Source organism: Tubulanus polymorphus, chromosome 5, assembly GCF_964204645.1.
Source record: "Tubulanus polymorphus chromosome 5, tnTubPoly1.2, whole genome shotgun sequence".
Taxonomy (NCBI): Eukaryota; Metazoa; Nemertea; class Palaeonemertea; order Tubulaniformes; family Tubulanidae; genus Tubulanus; species Tubulanus polymorphus.
In genome coordinates this window covers 10,215,275-10,236,855 of record NC_134029.1, presented here as the reverse complement: position 1 = coordinate 10,236,855, position 21,581 = coordinate 10,215,275, and the positions used below count along the sequence as shown (strand labels likewise).

The following is a 21,581-nucleotide window of genomic DNA, read 5'->3' as shown; positions in this document are numbered from 1 at the left end:
CTCCCGGCAACATCTAATTTTTGTATCTCATCTGTCATTTTGGCTTCTACAAGTTTTTTATTTATTGAGCTGTAGTCTGCAGAATCGTACATGAGCCTCACAGTATTAGCGCCTCTAGATGAGTTAGAAGAAAGTGGAGCATTTATTTCGAACAGAAGAACATTGTGGTCGCTAAGACCGATAGCTGGCAAATGGTCTATCTCCCCAGTCTGTTTTCCAGGCACCTGTCTCACATGTTGGAGACCCAAAAATATCATGTTTTTTCTGAATGCATATTGGAAGGTGCGAATTTCAAAACACGATAACTCGTGTATTCTGCTGAGACTTTGCAAGCATACTGCAGGAATGCCTCTATATCCAATTTGATGGGATTGTGAAGTAATCATGCTGCTCCGAAACGTTCATGAATTTTCAAAAATATGAACAGTTACAAAATTCGAGGATGTAATATCTAAACCGTACAAAGGCTGTGCATAATTATTCTAAGTAGGCCTATTATGGAATATTACTCAATCTTATCATCATGAAGCAATTATGAGAAATCATGTTTTAAAATATCCTCTAAAGATTGAAACAAACTGGGGCGGGCGCAGGAAAACCTTGTTAACCTAATATAACCATAAGCCACTAACCACGTTAAGGCTAACCGGGTTTTCCTGCGCCCGCCCCTGTTGATCTTAATCATTTTCACTGTTTTGGGTACTTTATGGTATGGGCTTAGCATGTTCAATCTTATTGAATTAGCATGAGTAATTTTTAAAACCTTTCGTTTAACGCTGCGTTAAATGCAACTTGTTGGCGTTAAAACGATAAACTTGTTTTATCGTGGCGGTAAAACGAAGAACTGGTTTCAACGTGGCGTTAAAACGCAAAAAAAGTGGTTTTGACGCAGGCCTGCGTTATGTATATACCAAAAACAATTGGTAGGAGACCGAGTGTCATATTTTTCCTAAATGTGGCCCGAAAGAGCTACCATAACTTATCCAAATCCGGGCTATCTAATCGTTTTACTGATAGTCTGAATGTAGACCATTTTGATATGTAAACACATAGATTTCGCCGTTATGGCGAATTTCAGTGCGAGAAATTTTGCAAGAATTACGGATATGAAAATTTCATTGTTTCTGTTTATTTTTGTCTCTGGTACATGTGGGGCCGTTTCGCCCATAAACTATGACGTCCTAGTGTGCGGGGAGGAAGTCATAGGGCGCGTGGAACCGTTTTGGGCGAGTACAGGTTTTTGGTAAGTTTCATTTAAAAACATGTGCCCTCGTCGGGATTCGAACCTGATCGATTCACGATTCAGTTTATTCAAAAATCAATGAATACATGAGTATTATTGTACACGGGTTCGCAAGTTTAATACTGGCTGTGTCGTATTTTAGCCATTACATTCAATTTTAAATCGGCTCAGTTACTATTCGAAATTGTTCAATTCATGATTTGAATTTACTCCATTTTCTTCTGTATAACTCCTGATTTCTGTTTCGAATTTATTCCATTGCTCGGAATGCTGCTGCTGCTACCGCTGCCCCTGCTGCTACACCCATACAGTCCACCAAGTCCTGACGAGAGACGCCGATTTTTCACCAGTCAAGATGTTGAACATAATCTAGCGATTATCGGAGCGGTTCCGTTCTCGGGAATGCGATACATTAGAGTTCACTGGTTGTTAGATCTAATCACTATTCAAAAGTTCGTTTTGATTTTTATTACTTCTGTATTGATATTTAGTGAAGTTCACTGCTATGGTAAAAACCAGTTTCATCTGCTATCATTCTTCTCTTCCCCTTCCGCCCTCTCTTCCACACTCACTCTCTTGCCGCGTACTCTTATTCAAGTCATCCATTTTTGCCCACTATCGCCACCTCCCCCTCTCTATACCATCTCTTTCCCTGTCTTTTTCTTCCTCAATCTCTCCCTATTCCACTCTCTCTTTTCTCTCTCCACTCACAGATCCGTGCCTGAAGGTAAAGAAGCCTGGGACTACTCACAACTCGACCGCTTCATCGCCATCGTTCAGTCCACTGGACTGGTTCCCGTATTCGAGCTGATGGGCAATCCGTCGAAACATTTTACTGATTTCGAAGATCATCATCAAATAATAAAATGGCGGAATCTAGTGCGGGGTCTGATCCAACATTTTGTAGGTAAGAGCAAATAATTCACAAAACTCGCAATAAATCATAGTTTTCTATGACCCAGTTCGTCCACATTTTTCTATTAACCAGTTCCACAGTTCACCATGACCCAGTTCCACAGTTTGCAATGACCCAGTTCCACAATTTCCTGCGAACAGACTGCGAAAATGAACCGTGAACCGACACCTGCAGAACTGCAGAACCTCCTTGATCCTGATTTTTGAAAATAAAAATTGAATTTCGATGAATATAATGGTAATCGAGGACACTAAAGACTTGGGCCAGGTTCAGGTGAAAGTAGCTGGTTCTGAGTTTTCACTGTTGCAGTGTTTGCTGGATCACTTTTACTCAAGAGTGTTCACTGACAACTGTAGAAGTTTTGGAATGTAGAATATTTTGGAAAACAGTTCAATTTCTTGATAACATGGAACTTTTAAAATAATTTCAACTGTCTGTTTGGTCATTGCTTCTTGATGGGTAGATTTTCCGGGCATTCCCTTCAAAATTCAAGCATTTTCTATCCCAAAATGAGAGATATTCCTCCATAAGGCTACGCTAGTTTTTTTAATGAAAATACTGAATAACCTGCATTAACTTCGTATCTAGGTCAAATTGTGCAACATAATTCACAGATGAATAAAGCATCATCTTTTATGATTGTGAACAGAAATTTAAATTTTGAATTAAATCGTAGGTGTAGTCGCCGTCAGCATTCATAAACCGAGTTATTTACATATTACTTACTGATCTCCAAAGCTTAGATTCTTTTCTATCGGATGTTTTTACCGATCTCGTTTATCTTGAATATAGCTGTGATATGTTGATTTGAAAAGGCGACTACAATCGTTCAACAAAATGTGTTAACTAACTTATTTTATTCAGTGTACACATGTATAATGCAGAAGTTCTCGGTCGTGGCGATGATTGGGCATATTTCGGACACGAAATTATAATTTAGGTTCTACTGCTGTTTCATAGTTATCAAATGGCAAAAATGGGCCGTAGTTGTGACTCGCGACAACGAGAAGTCTTTCAAAATTTATTATAATAAATTTTGAAAGACTTCTTCTGTATTTCAGACGATTCTGGAACAAAAAAAAGCATATCAATATTCTATCACATATAAACGGATTTTCTTCCGCCGTTTGTTACTGGTCGTACTATTTACACAATCTTGTTTCCAACGTGTGAATAGATGCCTGGTCATGCAGAGATATACAGGTCTAACTCCTATATTTTCATGACTATTCTTGTAGCTTTTAGGGTTCTGATTGTAATCAATCTAACTGCGTATGGAATTACATATGATGTTTAGAAAACTAAATCAAAAGAAACAATCTCACTCGGACGCAGCGGCGCCCAGTGAGAAATCTACCGAATTGAAATATCAAAATTAGTTCTTATCATTGCCTTTGTGAAATTCCCGCATATAGGATGATGAACCCATTTTCAGACTGGATTTGAACCCTTCATCAGTCTGAGTGCTGAATGGAGGAACAAACAGGAGTGTCCCAGGTTCGAATCCGATAACTCAACATGAAAGCTTTATTTGCAAGCAATGGATTTATTTCCGTAGAACTATTTGGATTGTCGTACGTTCGCATGTGGATATTTGAATCATGGAACGAACCGGACCATCACGTGTTCGAACGGATAAATATGACGTCACGTGGTTATCTGAATTACTACGACGCTAGTTCTGAAGGGGTACGCCTGGCTGGAGAATGGTTTATATTCGGAGGCCCGGCAGCGGCCTGCCGACTTACAAGGTACAGCCCTTTTATGCACACTCTAGGGGTTTTGAAATTGTAATCTTCTGGATCTGCCTAGTATTTGCTGCTTCTGAAAATCAAGGGCCTCATTGACGTCAGAAATGTTCTACAACCGACAATGATATAAACTACCGACCCCTGGCAGGCGCCACGAAACATTGATACCGGTACAAACTCTCTAAAACCCCAATACGATGAAATAATGATTTCTTTGAAGTTTCTGGCCTCGTTACTGAAAATGAAGTACATGTTCATGTACATATATTGTACATTGCCGTTTCATATAGATTTTCCAGGTTATGTTGGCTGTTGCTCGACCACGTGGTCAACGGAAGGAACTATTTCACGGGTGAAACCGTCAGAATGGACTTTATATCATTTCATAAAAAGGTATACAGACTCAGAATGGACCCTAGAACAAACCACATCCTGAAAAGTTGAAATCGTGTTGTTATATGAATGTCGCGGTATGAATAAACCATTCTTAATGAAATTTTAATCTTGCATAGAGAATTTTCGAATTCAATCAAGCAATGTGGATGGTTACTGATTTAGAATTTATTTCTAAGTGTTATGCGGTCTCGGGGACTACTTGTCCGTATACTGGACTTGAGCCGTTCGTTTTTCTGTTTCTAGGGAGGACCCGATAAACACGGAAGCGGAAGTAGCGATTACATTCTACATACTGAACTCGAAACTGTCAAACGAATTTACGAACTATACCCGACCCTAAAAAACCATTCAGTATTCAACGAGTATGTTAAGACAGTATGGACGATTTCGCATTAAAACGGCCATCTTGGATCGCGTACGATTTTGAAAAAACATATATCCAATATGAGCGTCCAAGTGGGAAGGTTTTTTTGTCAGTCTCTCATCAAAATCCAATATGGCCACTAAGAGAGAAGACCACAGTGCAGTGTGATTTTTGATTTTTTAGTGAAGGTGACCCTATGGTGTCGTGGATAACTCCTCATCAGTGGAGAGCTGACACCACATATCCGGCTATGGTCATCAAGGTAATTGGTTCCACATATGGTATGGAACTGCCCCGTTAAAAACCCAAATCGAGCCAAGCAAATATACAATATAAGTTTCCATAGACAAGTGACTATCTATAATTCAATTGAGAAAAACTGACAGGTTGATATAATTTCTTTGAAATTATGGTTTTTGCAATCAATTCAATCTTATTTGTAGGTTATATCCAGACATCAGAACGAGGTTATCAGAGATCACGTGTTTCCGCTGAAACTGTTCAGTAACGATAACGCGTTTTTGAATTATCGACCGCATTATTTTACTCAGAGAACCTTGCTTGCCAGATTCCAGATGAACGGCACTGCCACGTGGCCGCAGGCACGGTCCGTCGAATTCATCCAGAAACCCATCTATTCGGCTATGATTCTGTTAGCCCTGATGCAAGGCGATCATCTTCAACATTTCATCAACAGAACTGGTAAATCAACACGGAACTGAAATTGTACAAGAATTCTGTTAGAATTCGACCGACCATCGATCCTTGCTACATCTTTCCGACGTCAAAATCTATCAAATGAATATAGGGAGAGTGTCATCCGTAATTCAAAACGTTGTTATAGCTTAATTTTGTAACGATAAAATCTCACTGTGAAGAGGCATTCCTCGTATGGCGCTTTTGGCGATTAAATTTGTCTGTGAATCTGCTTCTATTTTCGTCAACAGATGGCGTCACTGATGACGGCAATTTCGGCGTTCTGGCGGCGCAGTATGCGGGAAAAGAATTAACGATATTGCTGTATAACAGTAACGATACGCATAGATACGGAATCAGTCGCCAGGTGGCACTGCATATCGAGCTTCCGGCGAGTATGAGAAACGCAACCGGTAAGAGTGAAAAACTGAATCAAATTTCCGAAAATATAGCTTGATTGTTCTGGAAATTTTGATGAGAGATATTTAAAATGATGAAATTCTTAATTATCCAGATTTGAGATTGATGCAGTTTAGAATCGATCATCATTTCGGGAATCCCTATAATGTTTGGAAACATTTCCGTTCACCCGATACACCAGACGACTTCCTGTTGTCACTGATGAGACAACACGAGGTACAGATCAAAACAACACTCTGCGTCATTCAGAGGGTTTGATTACAACTTCGAGAGAAATAATACAAAAATAATCAGCCTGAATTCGGTTACGTTTGAGTTTGAATTTTTGGGCTCGTTGAAAGCGTTCAATTGCACCAACGGCAATTAAACCAACAATTTGAGTAATTCTTTTTGTGACAGTGTCATTTTCTTTTAATGCTATACACATCAGTCAGATTTAAGCGAGAACTGAAGAACTGGATCTAGATTTATTTGTCGGACAGGTTTCTTTCAATATAGTTGAGAATTAGTTCATTTCCAATTATCTTTAAGTTGAGCTATGGATCTGGATCTCTGGTCCAGACCAAAGGAACAGGTTCGTGAGTCCTTGAACTATGGAACTGTTGATCCTGGTGCCAGACAAATGAATTGGATCAGGGTTCCAGGTTCTATGAAACTGGGTCCAGGTTTTTAATACTATTCTATTCAATTTCTATTGGTATTTCAGGGTCCTGTCGCGATAGGTAAACCCTCGTCTTACAGCTGTAACTCAGTACACGTCTTACTGCCAAATCCGTCTGTTCATGTTGTTCACGTATGCACGAAGAGTCGAACACTCGGCCAGGTTGAATTATTCATTATACTTTTGCACCATTATTGATAAAATACTACCCAATTCGATCATGTCATTCAAACATATAGGGGAATTTATAGGGGCAGCTATAATAAAATGTGGTACCAATGCTGGTTTTTCAATTTGCATACTTTCTGTTTTCCAAGGTGACGGATTTAAACGTCAGAAGACTGACACAGGGGAAGATTCTACTGACCTGGAAATCTAGGATGGAATCATTGAAAACTCGGTATCATCAAAACACACTAAATTTCGCTAGCCTTACTATACGAACGCCTACACCTAAAAACAAGATCCTCTCCAAGATCTCCTGTGTTTATCTAATTGTTCTATTTAATCCCACGCAGATGTGTACTGACCTACGAGGTTCTTTACTCCACAAGCAGAAATGGTCGCTTCAGGCGCATAAACGCAAAGAATTCTATTTCAACAGTTCATTATCATTCTGTCAATACAGCAACGTGGATAAGAGGTAGACAACGGTATAAATTGATACATATAGGCCTACCCGGCCTATTGCCTTGTTATATAGCCGATCAAATGTCACAACTAATTTTGCACAAATCTATATATAGGCCTAAAACCTGGCAACTTGGTGCGAAGTCAATGTTTAGGCTTGAGACCATAGTTTTTTTTAAAATCTAAGTCAATGGTTTGCAGTCACCACAATGCAGTTCCTGGCCTTACAGACACTGAAATTTTAGTATATCCTTCATGATGTAAAAGACTATTCTCTTTTTAAGGAATTGATCGGATTCGTCGTATATGTTGGAGGATGATAAGTCTACATTCCGGTCGACATCTTCGGCACCATGGTCCTCATGGCTTCAATAATCTGATTCTACACAGACAGTGTCGGGTATATCGTCACTACACACAGCTCACTGTCCGTGGATACTATAAAGTTCGCTTCATAGATTATTGGCAGCGCACGGGTGCAGATTCAAATATTGTATTCTACGAAAACATTTAAACTAAACTAAAACGAAGATGAAAGTGCTTAGTTTTGATTTATTATAATCACTAAACTGGTGTGTGAAAGTAAACAGTTCTGGCTAGCTTAATCAGGCTCACTTGAAAAGTATTCGGTGCTCAAATGAAAACGACCACGTCAAAACGAAAAAAATTTTATCGTGGCGTTAAGACGAAAAACTGATTGTTTAACGTAGCGTTAAAGGGTGTAGATCGAGTGCCATATCTTTTAATGTGGGTCAAATCCCGCCACCGTGACATCTTCTTTTTGCACAAATAAATTTTGAGTATGAACAAATGTCTGGCTACTCCTAGATTTTTCTGCATGAATGACCACAACTTATATACTTTCGGAGTAAAGTAGTTGAGAAAAACGATTTATTGTTTGTTTCTCCGAATCACATTTAGCTTGTTTTAAACTAATTTCAATTTTTGGTAGTCATTAGTGAAATGCAGAAGGATCAAGCGTGAACGGCGAGTTTTATAATTACGTATCTGTCAACTTAACTTGCGCTTCCAATTTCTGATCAAAGATTCATCGTCACGTTTAACTTAGCTCTCCCTCCCCTCCCCTCCCCTCCCCTCCCCTCCCCTCCCTCCCCTCCCCTCCCTCCCCTCCCCTCCCTCCCCTCCCCTCCCTCCCCTCCCCTCCCCTCCCCTCCCCTCCCCTTCACTGCGGAATTATCATTAAATAACATCGCCATATCACATCATCAACTTATATTGTGCCTTAAAACCCTAACAGCCGAAATAATTGAAATGCACACACGATTTCTATCATTTAAAATTGAGAGAGTGGCCATGTTTGTGTTTGCTGCTTCGCGTAAATCCCGCGCGGTGGCGCATCCGCGCGGAGTGGGGCCGATACGTCCAGATCCAATCCCTCGGCTATTGTCCCCGTTCGATCCCGATCTGATCTCTCGGTACTAGTGCCTAGCTTTCCCTGGAATAAACTCAGCTCTCACCCCCGTCTTGCTCTATTCCCCGTCTAGTTCTATCTCGCGTCTAGTTCTCTCTCGCGTCTAGTTCTCCCTGAATCTACTGAACTAACCCTTTTTATCCCCAGAAGATCACCCCAAGTCTCCCCTTTCCATTAGTTAATCACTAAACTCCCCAACATTCTATACAATAGAATAACTAAAATACTCTACAAGTAAAAATCTCTACAAGTAGAGAGGTCGCCACTCAAGACCATAGTTTAACCAATGTTTATATAATAATAAGCCTGATGGATACTGACTATGAATTGAAATTGGAAGGGTCTTGAATGTCGATGACAGTTGACAGCATCACTTGACAGATTACAGGACTATTCAAAAGAGGTTCTAGATCAACTAGCCATCACAGATGAACAGGTATAGTAAAATGTCCATATAGGTTTATTTATGCTATAGATTTTTCAAATCGTAATATGACAGACTTAGCTCTGGTCTTTGAGCATATTGGCTTATATTATTATATATTTACAGATCCAAAACGTTGAAATGCTGACTTGGAAGCAGAGTGAAAGTCCAGTATGGTTTTCGCACAGAGCTGGAAGGATAACAGCTTCTATCCTGAAATTTGTCACAAGAACATCAATTGATAAACCTTCAAGGCTGTCATTGATAAAGCGGATCTGTTATCCAAAGGCGTACTCCTTCTCAACGAAAGCAACAAGGTAAAAAATATGCGAACTAGGCCTACCAATTGCCGGTCATAAAATTCTCTCTAAAGATTCCCATATTTTTCTAGTTCTAAATGAAATATATTTACTTTAAATTTCCTCCCAGATGGGGTTGCAAGCACGAGGAGACTGCACGAAGCAATTATGAGCAGCTCATGAATCAAACACACATCAATTGCAAAGTGAAGGAAAGTGGATTCTACATAGATAAGTGTTATCCTTTTCTTGGAGCATCCCCCGTTGGCGTAGTGCCCTGTGATTGTTGCGGAATACAGCTTATTGAAATCAAGTGCCCATTCTGCCTCAGAGATAAAACTGCTGAGGAAGCAGCAAGTAACGACCATAATTTCTGCATGGAAATTGACTCCAATGGAGCTTTAACTTTAAAACGAGATCACGCATATTATTATCAGATACAAACTCAACTCCATGCAACATGACTTAAGCAATGTGATTTCGTTGTATGGGCAAATAATGCGATGGCAATTGAAAAGATAGGATTTAACCAAGAATTTTTCAGTTTACAGGTTAACATTGCTCGACAGTTTTTCCAAAAATGTCTGTTGCCTGAACTTATTGGGGATTACTTTACTAGGGAAAACGTAGTGCCCTCTATTCAAAATATCTCTGGTTCAAATGATACAGGTATATGTTTCTGTCGGAAAAACGACCCTACGATGTCACAGATTATGTGCTCGTCTGATGCAGTAAAGTGAAATATTTTCACAAGGATTGTATTGGACTTAAACGATACCCTAAAGTCTGGATATGTACAGCATGTTCCGCTGTCCTCGGGAAGGGTCGCAATAAAAGGAAGACCGTGGCAAGTCCAAGTAAACCTAGTTGAATTATACATGGGCCTCTTTTCGTCCATTGAGACAATAGGGCTATTGCGTTCACTAGTCGTCCTTAATTGCTGAATTGCACTTTATACACCTATTTGAATTTTGAAGGGGAAAATTAGAAATATTTCGGGTGGTTTCTTGATACATGATTATTACCAGCACAGTCACATGGAATTGGGAATACTAAAACTTTGTTCTTGCCACCATGGGAAGTTGAATATTGAATTTATTAGAATTTGTCAATATATAATGATACATATGCATCAATTGCAAAGTTGTAGCTCATGACATGTCCTGTAATTGTGATAAGTTTCAAGGTCATTGGTTAATTTTGAATTTTCTCCAAAGGGTATGTATTGAATATTGGTATTCTTGAGTATTTCAAGCCTCTTCCTAAGTTGGTATGGTTTCCCTGGAATTTTGTGAAGATTGTGTAAATTGAATATAATCATTCTCATTCCAAAACGCAATAAAAATTCTAGATATACTGTTTAACTGTCTTGTTTTGTTGTTCTTGTAGATGGAATCCTGTACCATGGGTGCTACTTAGTTCCCCAGCCAGTTTACAATTACAACGAAAATAAAAGAATAGATTAGAGTGCAATTTCATATGATTAATATTTGAATATGGAAACTTTCATTTTACATTTTACTTCTGTGTAACAAGTACAAGCATAAATTCTATTCTGCAACATTAGTCGTTAATAATAAGGAAATTTTGAATTTATTCTGCAGGTACAATCGGATTCGATACATTACATAAAGCACAAGCTATCCGTACTATCTCATCTAGTGTAGTATAGTGTCCCGAGTTTTGTAAAAACGAGATAGGTATTGTGCTCTCTAAAATTGTGAACCTTTGTCGGATCATTCATATTACACGCTCTACGTGAATCTTTACATTAGCTATGTTCCTGGTTCTCTCCACCTCCTCCGGATCAAGTTGAGTTTTACCTTTTGTAAAACCTGGAATGTCTAATGTTGCCCCATGAACTATAAGTCGTGTTGCTCGTAGTTCTTTTAGTATAAATCGTACAAAATATTATACATTACTAGATTCAGCATTCAAAGTTTTGTTCCAATATTTGATCATTCTAAGTTTAGTAGTAGTCGATAATGGTAACCTGCCAGTCTCGCCATATATCATAGTATTTTGGCTAAATTTTGTTTCTTTTAGAACTAATTTACAAAACCTTGTGTGGACTTTTTCTAAGATATCGATATTTTCATGGCTCCATATATTTCGCACCCGTACAATAAAATTCGTGCCACACAACAGTAGAATAATTTATAAATTAAGTCTGGAGGTAGATTACATCTTCTGCCTTTTTGAATAACAAACATTGCTCGAACAGCTTTGTCGTGAATTGCTTTTTTTGCTTTTGTAAACAAGGCACTCATGACGACGCTAGTGGTAATAATTTGTACTATGTATGCGGTCTCTGATTGGATGGAATTCATGCATTCTCTCAGTTCTGTCGCATCGCAGCTGAGCTTAGGTTGGTTGTGCCCGAAAGCAACTGTCGGCAATTTCTGTGAAAAATTGGTTTACGTTTATTGTTTATTGATTCAAAGTTTTACATAACTTAACTTGTATGATAACAAACTTATAAGTAGACCTACACTAAACACTGATATGGCGGTTACATAATAAAATAGGCATCCAAACCTGTGCATCTTCCATGGCTGACACCTGATTTCACTGACATTGCATTTTTCAAGACTTCCGCAGGAATGGAAATTAAATGAAATTTTGCGTTATCACAGTTTCAAATTGTTAATTAGGATGGCAATGAAAATTATTACTAAAAGGCAAATTACTTATATTTTCGAAGCAGGTTTTAGGTGCAACTCCCTAAATCTATGTGACATCGCAGTTTCTGGAAATTTTAAGTAGAACGACGAAGATGATAGTGAATAAAAAAGCAATTAACCCACTTAGTGCAACCTACGAGGCACTGCTGCCGGTTCAAAGCAATAAACTCACTTACTTAATGAGTGATTGTATTGGGCTGAGGCGTTAGCGTGTGTGACTGAACATTTTTGTTGTTTATCTATGGGCGACAATCCCTGCCAAGACTGTGTTTAGTTATGCGTTGTAATAAGCCGCGATAAAGACAAATCCGCACCGCGAAGACGTATCCACGCCACGAAGACATTTCTGCGTCGCAAAATTATGCGCCGAAATGTCAGTAGATGGCGCCACGTACACGTAAATGGCGTCGTCCTAAGAAACCCGTGTGGCGTTGCGAGTCACTAAGAAGACCAGGTTCGGAGATAAAAGAAGAGAAAGACTAAAAACACGACGGGTTCAGTCTACAGATCATAAGATACTCGTTTATTTCGGTCACACACAGGCTAACCACCTGTCCCGACTGCACATGCGCATGCTAATTGTAACGAGGTCCTATTCTGCCTGTTCCACAGTAGAAGTTTCCTCCAAATATCGACTCTGAGAGCCCAAAAACCAGTAAAAAGGCGGACAAAAGATATTAACACAATCACCTATTGTTCTGTATTTTCGAGAGAGAGGGCAGCACCCTCCAGTTACAACATAGAAAACGACTGATGGACATATTCCATCACACCACCCCCCTTCAACTTGTTCAAACTCCTATTTGAACAGGAATATATAGTCAAAACATCTACACAAATTAAATTATAGTCCTTATTATAGTATATTAAGCTCCAAACTTCTCGGCTCTGGATACAGTAGACATCTAACATGGCGTAGTCGTTGTTTCGCATTAGGGTTGCATCTCAGTGATGATAATACATGCAGCTTTCGATCTCCACTAATGGTTTGTGGTTTGTTTTCGGGGCGCACCTAAGCGTAGTGTCTAACCAAAAATATCTATACCATCAAAAGGTAGATACGGCCAATGGACACTGCACTTGGCTTGCCCCTCTGCCACTGTTCCTCGTCCTGGGAAGCTGAAAAATACAATCAAAAGAAAACGGAAAGAAACTGTTCGCAATGGGGTGTGCTACATCTGGGGGGTCACGTGTGGTAGTATTTGGACTGAATGGCTTTTTGTCACTAACATTACAAAGAATAAGCGACTCCAGGTGAACCATCGTTAGGTACCGAAGGAAACACATTCAGGCGCGATCTACCACACGGATTATTTCCCGACAGACATAGTGCATGGCCGACTTTTTGTAGTGGATCCCCACAAAATCAGAATCCAGGATATCTGGATGGTCGGCCTGTTGGAACCCGGCACGGAGGGCGAAGACGTTAACCCGGTTGATGTTGTTTACCCGATTGTGGTCACCACGCCAGCAAGGAGGGACAGGGGTCTGTAGGTGGAAAAGGGGAACAGAAGGGTGCTTGCCCTTGAGTAGCGCCAAAACTTCCGCCAACTCCTCTGTCGTCCTGCCATAATCGCCGGCATGGTTCATACCATGCGTGACCACAATCGCTCTTGCCCTAAAGGATACATGTGGGAGGTACTCCAACAAATCACCGAGTCGTTCACCAGGGTGGCAAATTGGAATCAAACCGCCGCTGGCCTTTAGCCCCGTAAACATCGAGTCTCCCAGCAACACGATTGGTAAGTCCTCAACTGCCCTCTGTTTCAAGTCTCCAAGTTTCGACCAGATGTACGAGGAGTCACCACCACATTCGGCCAGGGCGTTCACTAGTTCCTGGCTGATGTACTCAAATGCAGCTGTGCTCATCTTCGGCCGAAAACGTCGGGTCTTTGTCGTCTTGAGACCGGTTACTACCGCACCGGTTACTATGCGACCAGGATCCTCCACAAACGACTGTTCTACGGCAGAGTTATAAAGTCTGCCCATCTTGGCTCTCAATTCGCTGAGGGTCTTGTCCTGTCTGTGAAGGGTGGAACAGACTTCTTTCGAGACCTGCCGTTTAAGGGTCTGTGTCGCCTCGTGGAGGCTAGATAACTGGTCTAACTCGATACAGTCCATGCTAGAAACGATAAATAGTTCAAAACATGAGTTGGCTGCAACGACAAGACTAAATGGCGGAGATTCCGTTCATTCAGATACCACCCGAATCATGCAAGGTGGGTGGTCCCAAGCATACCATCAGGAGGTGCAAGGGGTCTGAAATCCTAGTCACCACCAGTTACAAGTGATAATAAACTGTCTACTAAAACTAAGTAAATATATAGGCAGGGTTATATACAAGGGTACTAAATATATATATAGGATTTAACCCTTTGATTTAAGGTACCGGCCCATTTCTAACCAGTAGCCTTTCCTCATGTTAATCCGGGACCGAACTTCGCGACATTTCTGGCAATTTTGGATCAGTTCTATATCAAAAATGTTGTTCTGCTCAATCTTGTCCGAGGCGACTGGAGGTCCTATAAGTGTGTTTGGATCCACCAAAGGGTCTGAGGCCCTATTTTGGTTGGCTAGCGAATCATCGTTATTGACTGTACATGAGTTTACGAACCGACTAGGGCGCCTGATCCCTACTCTGGGCCTGAGTCTTCTGTGCCCCTCAGTGTTTGTAATGTTCAAAGGCCCAGGCTTGGAGCGGTTTTGAGTAGGAGGCCCGCGATGGTTTTGGGTAGGGTTTGTTACAAGAGGTTCTTGAATAACTGCCGTTGTCTCGGGGTGTGACCGTGTCCAGACACAGTCTTCATCTTCCTCCCCCTCGTCGTCATTGAGGGTTGGTTGCTCCTCGGGATCGGTCATTTTAACCGGTTCCTGTCTAGGTTTTTTATGACCTATGGTCACGGTCTCACTAGACAGGAAGCACGGTTTCATATCATTGAAGTGCACAACCCGCTTTCTCTTCACCGCCCTCGGATCGGCGCCTGGTTCCAGGACAACCCTGTAATTCACCTCCGATAGTCTCTCGGTCACGACGTAAGGCCCTTTCCATTTCCGGCGGAACTTAGATGCCTCGTCCTTCTTCAAGAAATGGCTCATCAGCCACACGCGATCCCCGACCTTGTAACCCCCGCGTTTTGCGAAACGGTCATAGTCCATTTTCTGACGCCTTTGTGCCATCACTAGTCGATCACGAACAATGTTGTGTGACTTAGTGAGGCGGTCAGAGAGGTCCATGCCATACTTAGTCCTTGGTTGGTGGTCCTCGGGCAAGCCTACGCTGATGTCGATTGGTAGTGACATTTCCTCGGCGTACATCAAGTAGAACGGCGTTTCAAGAGTGGAGTGCTGGACGCTTGAACGAAATGCCATCAAACACGCTGGTAGTTCCTCGTCCCAGTTTGTTCCACACTCATTGACGGCTGTAGTCAGCATGGCCTTCAGGGACTTATTGAAATTTTCCACCTGCCCATTGCCCATAGGATGGTAGGCAGTGGTTCTGGTCTTTTCAATAGCCAAGATCCTACACATCTCCATGAAAACTTTCGACTCGAAGTTCGTGCCTTTGTCCGAGTGGATGGATTCAGGGCAGCCGTAACGGGTGACCCACTCGTTCACAAGGGCACGTGCCACCACGGAGGCCTTTTCCGTGCGAATTGGCCATGCTTCGGGCCACTTAGTGAATGCATCTTGAGCCACTAGAATGTAGACATTGCCGCGGCGGGTTCTCGGTAATGGGCCCACGATGTCTATATGTACACGCTGGAAGCGTCGCCCTACCGGTGTAGACATCATTGGGGCTTTTGGTAGTTTGGACGGGGACTTGCACTCTTGGCAAGTTTTGCAGCCCCGAACAAAATCCCTGACCCTAGCTGAGAGGCCTAATACCCAGAATCTTTCCCTAATTTTGCACTCTGTCTTTTTGGTACCGAGATGTTTCCCGGCAAATCCCTGATGTATGACTCCTATGGTTCCATCAGTCAGTGAAATGGGTAGTACCACTCGGTGTCTCGTTGAGGTAGCCCCCGGAAGTGGTTTAAGCGCAAGAATGCCATCTAAAAGCTCTAGACGCTCAACCAGACTATAGAGGCTCCTCGCTGTTCTACCACACCGTTGTAGCCGTTTCTTGTCCTTGACCCCATCTCCGGCCAAGAACTCCCTAATTTCTGATATTTCGGGGTCATTTACTTGCGCCTCGATTATTTTGTTCCTGGACAAGCCAGTGGAGTGCGCTGTCAAATCGCCCTGATGTTTTGCAGTCACCTGGTATATAGATGGACCAGTGTCACCACAAGTTGGGCAGTCCCCATGTTTCCTCTGTCTCTTAGGGATGCGAGACAGGGCGTCTGCGTTCAAATGTTTGCTTCCAGCTCGATGTTCGATCACGAAATCATATTCCGACAGGCGTTCAAGCCACCGAGCCACTTGGCCCTCAGGGTTTTTGAAGGTTTGTAGCCACTTGAGTGCTGCGTGGTCTGTGCGAACTTTGAATTTCCTGCCTAGTAAATGGTGGCGGAAGTGATCAATCATGTCAACCAAGGCCAACATTTCGCGCCTGGTGGCACAATAGTTCTCCTCTCCACCTTTCAGCGTGCGGCTACTGTACTCGATCACTCTCTCAGAACCATCGTGTTGTAGTTGTGACAGCACCCCTCCGATAGCCCAGTTAGAGGCGTCACAGTCCAAAATGAACTCTCCAGCACCCTCCGAGAAATCTGGGAATGCCAGGATAGGGGAGCTGGTCAGCTTTTCTTTCAGTCCGTCAAACGCTAGTTGTTGCTTGAATGTCCAGACGAATGGTTCATTTTTCCTCGTAAGGCGGTGTAGCGGGGCTGTCAAGTCGGCGAAATCCTTGATGAATTGTGAGTAATATGTCACAAGACCAACGAAACTACGCAGTTCGGTAACTGACGTTGGGGTCGGCCAATCCCTGACTCTATCGCATTTGGCACCGTCGGTTTCGACACCGGCCTCGCTTACTACATGCCCCAAAAACTTGAGGCGCCGCTGGAAAAGCGAGCACTTCCTCGGTTTTAGCTTGAGACCGGCTTTCTGAAAGCAACGAAATACCTTTTGTAATCGCGTCAGATGGGTTGGTAGATCATGACTAAACACTACTACATCATCCAGGTAGATAAGGCATGTTTTCCATGCAACATCATCCAGTACCATTGCCATCAGTCTGCTGAATGACGCCGGGGCATTACAGACTCCAAACGGCATGACATTCCACTCAAATAGATGGTTTTCAGTCGTGAATGCGGTCTTATGTTTGTCTGATTCCTTTATTGGGACCTGCCAGTATCCGCTAGTTAAATCGAGGGACGAGAACCAGGTTGCGCCCGATAAAACCTCTAGGGTACTGTCTATTCGACCTAATGGGTGAGCGTCTTTGACTGTTGCGTCATTGAGTCGGCGGTAATCGCAGCATAGACGCAGGGAACCGTCGGCCTTTTTCGCTAGAACTATTGGGCTTGACCACGGGCTGGTGGATGGCCGGATCAAGTCGTGTTCTAAAAGCTCCTTGGTCGTCCCCTCAACAAAAGCTCTCCTACCGGGGGGTAGCCGACGGGGATGTTGTTTTATCGGTGGGTGGTCACCGGTGTCAATCTCGAATTCAAGCGAATCTGTTCGACCAATGTCAAAGTCTCCCATCGAGAATACTGACTTTAGCTCCCGTATGATGTCAACAAGCTGTGTTTTCATGTCAGTGGGGATTTCAAGCTGGTCGATTTTCAATTCTCTCAAGAGGTCCTTGAATTCAGTATTGTCATCACCCTGCAGCTGGATTTTTGGAGTTGACGGGTTTTGAGCATGGTCGTCGACAGTCATGATGTCAACTGACTGTAGGGGGCAGAATAGACCAATAGTCTGGCCCCTGTCGACTCTACAAGCCTCATCCGAGAAGTTAGCCAGCCGAACCGGTATCTGGTTTGCCTCCGGTACCACCAGTGTTTTCCCAGTGCAAAAATTATTCCGTCCACAGCTGCTGATCATCCCTGAGGTCGAATTATTATGAGCATAACTCCGTTTCATGTATCCATTTACCACCACCTCGGATCCAGCTGGAATGATTTGGCTCTTACTGATAAACACCCTGCAAGCGCTCGCGCGTTTGGGGCTCTGGCGGACAGGCACCTCGCTGAGGCTTCCGAAGCGGAGCACTTTGTTACGGTAATCTATGTTGCAGCCATATTTCTCGAAGAAATCACTTCCAAGCAAGCAGTCTTGTGCCAAATCCTCACTGACGATCATGGGGACATGAAATTCTTCAGTTCCAACTTTCAGACATACATCAGCTAATCCACGTAACTCCATTGGCTGACCGGTAGCCGTTGTCACGATTCCTTCGATTGGCCTCAGTGCAGCGGCTTCACCAGTCGGGCTGCTAGAGTCCCATACCGAACCTCTAATGATTGTGCAGGAGGCACCAGTGTCCAGGAGTACCACCGCTTTCGAATGGTCATTTACTACGGCATCACAGAAAAGGCCCGAGGCGTGGAGCCTCACTGTTCCGATGTTTGTAACTAAGCTCGTCTGGGCTGGTTCTGTCCCTGTTGTTTGAACCTTGGTGTCGCGCAACTTGTGACAAGTGTTTTCCGTAGCCGGACTGGGAGCCTCACTGTTCTCCGAAGGGTCACGTCGATTTTCTTCTATACTTTGGGTATGTTGTGGTGGTCTAACAGTGATGGTTCTAGTAGGATGCAGACCATCAGTAGGTGTATCTCCACTAGAATCACATGCCGGGCCAGCAACCACATATCCATCTTGAGGTGTCGTTTGAATATGGTTTGATGGTCTCACGGTGGTGGGGCTAGTATGATGGTAACCATCAATAGGTGCATCTCTACTTGCATCGCACGTTAGACCATTTGCCGTATTCATCCGATTTTTCCTACGTCTTGCGGGGGGTATATACAGCGGTACAGGGGGGACTATTTCCTGATGGGGTTTCCACTGCCCCCCTGAAAACCCCGCTTCTCGTTTCCCTGGTTTCCCTTAGGTAGGTGGCAGTTACTTGAATAGTGACCACTCCCCCCGCAATTATAGCATTTAACTTGTGGGCACAAGTTTTTGGGGTGGTCTGCATCCCTGCAACGCCAACATTTGTCATCGGCGGGTGGTCGACGATTGCCATTACCAGAGACAACTGCTTCCAAATGGCCTACTCGAGTCATCAGCGTTCCCATCATCGACTTCAATTCGTCGAGTTGTTTGGTTATGGCTGAGCTAGTCGAGTCGAGCTGGGTCTGGTTAACGGATACTTTTTGTTTATGAGTCGTGCCCTCAGTCAACCGTCTCGCTGTTTCCAGAGTCCGTGCTTGAGCGACTGCTGCAGCCAACGAACTTGGCTCGGCCGCATACATTGACTGCTTCGCTGAGACGGGTAGGCTATTACCTTTAAGGAATTGGTCTTTGGCCAATTCATCCTGCAGCTCGAAGGCAATGCCAGGGTATGCGTTCCTTGCCAGCTCTGCTAACTCGTCGGCATAGCGTTCCACAGATTCAGTTGTCTTTTGGTCCCTCCCTTTCAACAACATCTTAAAGTCATCCACAGTCTTTGTTTGTTGGAAACGGGATGATAGCCGCCGACAGAAATCATCATACGACAGGCTCGAGTCGAGACGTAGGTTCGAGACAGCCTGGTATGCCTCATGGTCAAGTCGCATCATCAGGTGTGATTTACGCTGTTCGCCCCCGTTGATGCGGGAACTAATCTGGGCCAGGTCAGCGAACGCGTCAAACCTTTCGAGCCAAACGCGGAAATTGTGTCCCATGGTATAGGGCTTGGGTGCCGGAATATTGTGCATTTTCGGGGTGGGTGCATCTCTCGTCACGACCCTCTCCATCACTTCAGTCAGTCGCTGGAGGATGGAATCCTCAGATGTTTTCAAATTTTCGGCTTTTGTCTTCGTTGGACGGCCACGTTTTGGTTTTAACGAGAGGTTACCCTCCCCACTAACCAGGAGGTCATGATGTGCAGCTCCGGCCGTTGGTGACATAGGCCTAGATAAGGCCAAGGGCTCACACACATCATTCTCAACATCCGACATAATTACTATTCTTTTATATAAATGACACAGAAAATACAGGACCGCAAATAAATGTAGGGGAAACAGGCACTTAAAAATACTAAATATGTACTAGGGTTTACGAAGTAGGTAAAAAAATACGTTAAGTACACACAAAAAGTAACAGTAATTTACACAGACTAAACGGAGAAAAACGTGTTCACCGCTTCAACTCAATTTCAACTGGTTTTTTCACAATCAAATCCCACTACGCTGCCACCAGATGTAACGAGGTCCTATTCTGCCTGTTCCACAGTAGAAGTTTCCTCCAAATATCGACTCTGAGAGCCCAAAAACCAGTAAAAAGGCGGACAAAAGATATTAACACAATCACCTATTGTTCTGTATTTTCGAGAGAGAGGGCAGCACCCTCCAGTTACAACATAGAAAACGACTGATGGACATATTCCATCACATAATATATATGATGATTCGCTACATAGGCTAAGGGGGAGTGAACACTATATGGTTACTGACATATTTACATAAACATCCTGTTCTCGACAACCCGGAAACAATTTCCAAAACATGAAGTAATATAATAATTAAAGAATAGAATAATTGAAAAGGAAAGAAATGAGATTCATTTGCCAGTTAATAATACACACAAAAATACTTTTGAAATAATTGGAATATGTTTATTGAACGAAAACCAACCGATCAACGTTATAAGAAAGCGCTGCATTATAGATCCTGCTCTGAACGGTTAAATAATCGCAAAGAAACCTAATTTCTCTATCCATCACAACAGTTAAACGAGCTGCTCTGGCAGATAGAAAGTCGAAAAGAAACATATTTTCTATCCACCACGCAGTTGAACGATCCTGCACTGATCACATGGGTTCGTATCAGACATTGTAGATTAATGTAAAAAAGATAATCTGTTAATCCAATGTCTATAGTATATATAGAATAATTATCTAAAATAGTCAATTAGTTATTTTATATAGATATATATGTTAGTTACGACTCATTCACCAATACATTTGCCCTATGGTGGGGGCAGACTTCATCGTTACAAAATTATTTTATCAAGAAAAGAATTTTAATAAATATTTATGTATTTTCGAATTCTAAAACTCATGAAATCCGGCGATCATAAGGAAAGGTACACGTGTCTATTCCGGCCCCATCATGGATAATGAATATTTAAGATGCTATGTTAATTTAGATATGATGATTGATGATGATAAATCCAATCAAATACTAATTATTTTCAATGGGGTCATGCCTCAAGAATCCAGCTATGGAGGCGGTAAAATAATATATTGACGCAATATCTGCAATCCACAATCAATCTGCAGCGGTTTTACAATTGGACTGGTTCCCGTTGCATGAAAAATTGCGAATCACTTTTCTGAGGAGTTAAGTGAATACCACGCAACGCAAACTGATTTTCATCGCAAATGGTCTCGCAACGCAAATCACGCAACCTTGCGTAACGTTAGTGAATAAGGTCCCAGGGCCCGTTCCGGCGCACAGTCGCCTGCGTTGCCTTGAGTAAAAATCTTAACTGACAACTGTTGTGACTTTCATTTCTCTGATGATGAAGTTAAGATAAACCCGGAAACTGTCAGACAATCACGTTTAAACCAC

The 21,581-nt window shown here is 42.5% G+C and overlaps 2 protein-coding genes across 3 annotated transcripts; both read left to right on the top strand.

Moving 5' to 3' along the window:
• The first annotated feature begins 1,037 nt into the window (after positions 1 to 1,037).
• LOC141905729 (alpha-L-iduronidase-like) lies at positions 1,038 to 7,919 on the top strand. 2 transcript variants are annotated; one of them, XM_074794719.1, is made up of 14 exons: positions 1,038 to 1,243; positions 1,555 to 1,695; positions 1,957 to 2,150; positions 3,718 to 3,910; positions 4,201 to 4,303; positions 4,550 to 4,668; positions 4,854 to 4,932; positions 5,114 to 5,372; positions 5,618 to 5,779; positions 5,881 to 6,002; positions 6,493 to 6,609; positions 6,765 to 6,847; positions 6,966 to 7,090; positions 7,362 to 7,919. In XM_074794719.1, exons 1-14 carry the CDS (start codon positions 1,065 to 1,067, stop codon positions 7,589 to 7,591), a joined length of 2,106 nt encoding a protein of 701 aa, XP_074650820.1. In that variant the 5' UTR covers positions 1,038 to 1,064; the 3' UTR covers positions 7,592 to 7,919. The 2 variants fall into 2 exon arrangements, with proteins under 2 accessions (XP_074650820.1, XP_074650821.1); XM_074794720.1 differs by lacking the exons at positions 1,038 to 1,243; positions 1,555 to 1,695 and adding an exon at positions 1,707 to 1,751.
• Positions 7,920 to 8,040: 121 nt separating this feature from the next.
• LOC141906221 (uncharacterized) lies at positions 8,041 to 10,511 on the top strand. The gene is made up of 4 exons (XM_074795463.1): positions 8,041 to 8,057; positions 8,891 to 8,945; positions 9,060 to 9,250; positions 9,363 to 10,511. The coding sequence occupies exons 1-4, from the start codon at positions 8,041 to 8,043 to the stop codon at positions 9,694 to 9,696; spliced, it is 597 nt and encodes a 198-aa protein (XP_074651564.1). The 3' UTR covers positions 9,697 to 10,511.
• Positions 10,512 to 21,581: the final 11,070 nt, after the last annotated feature.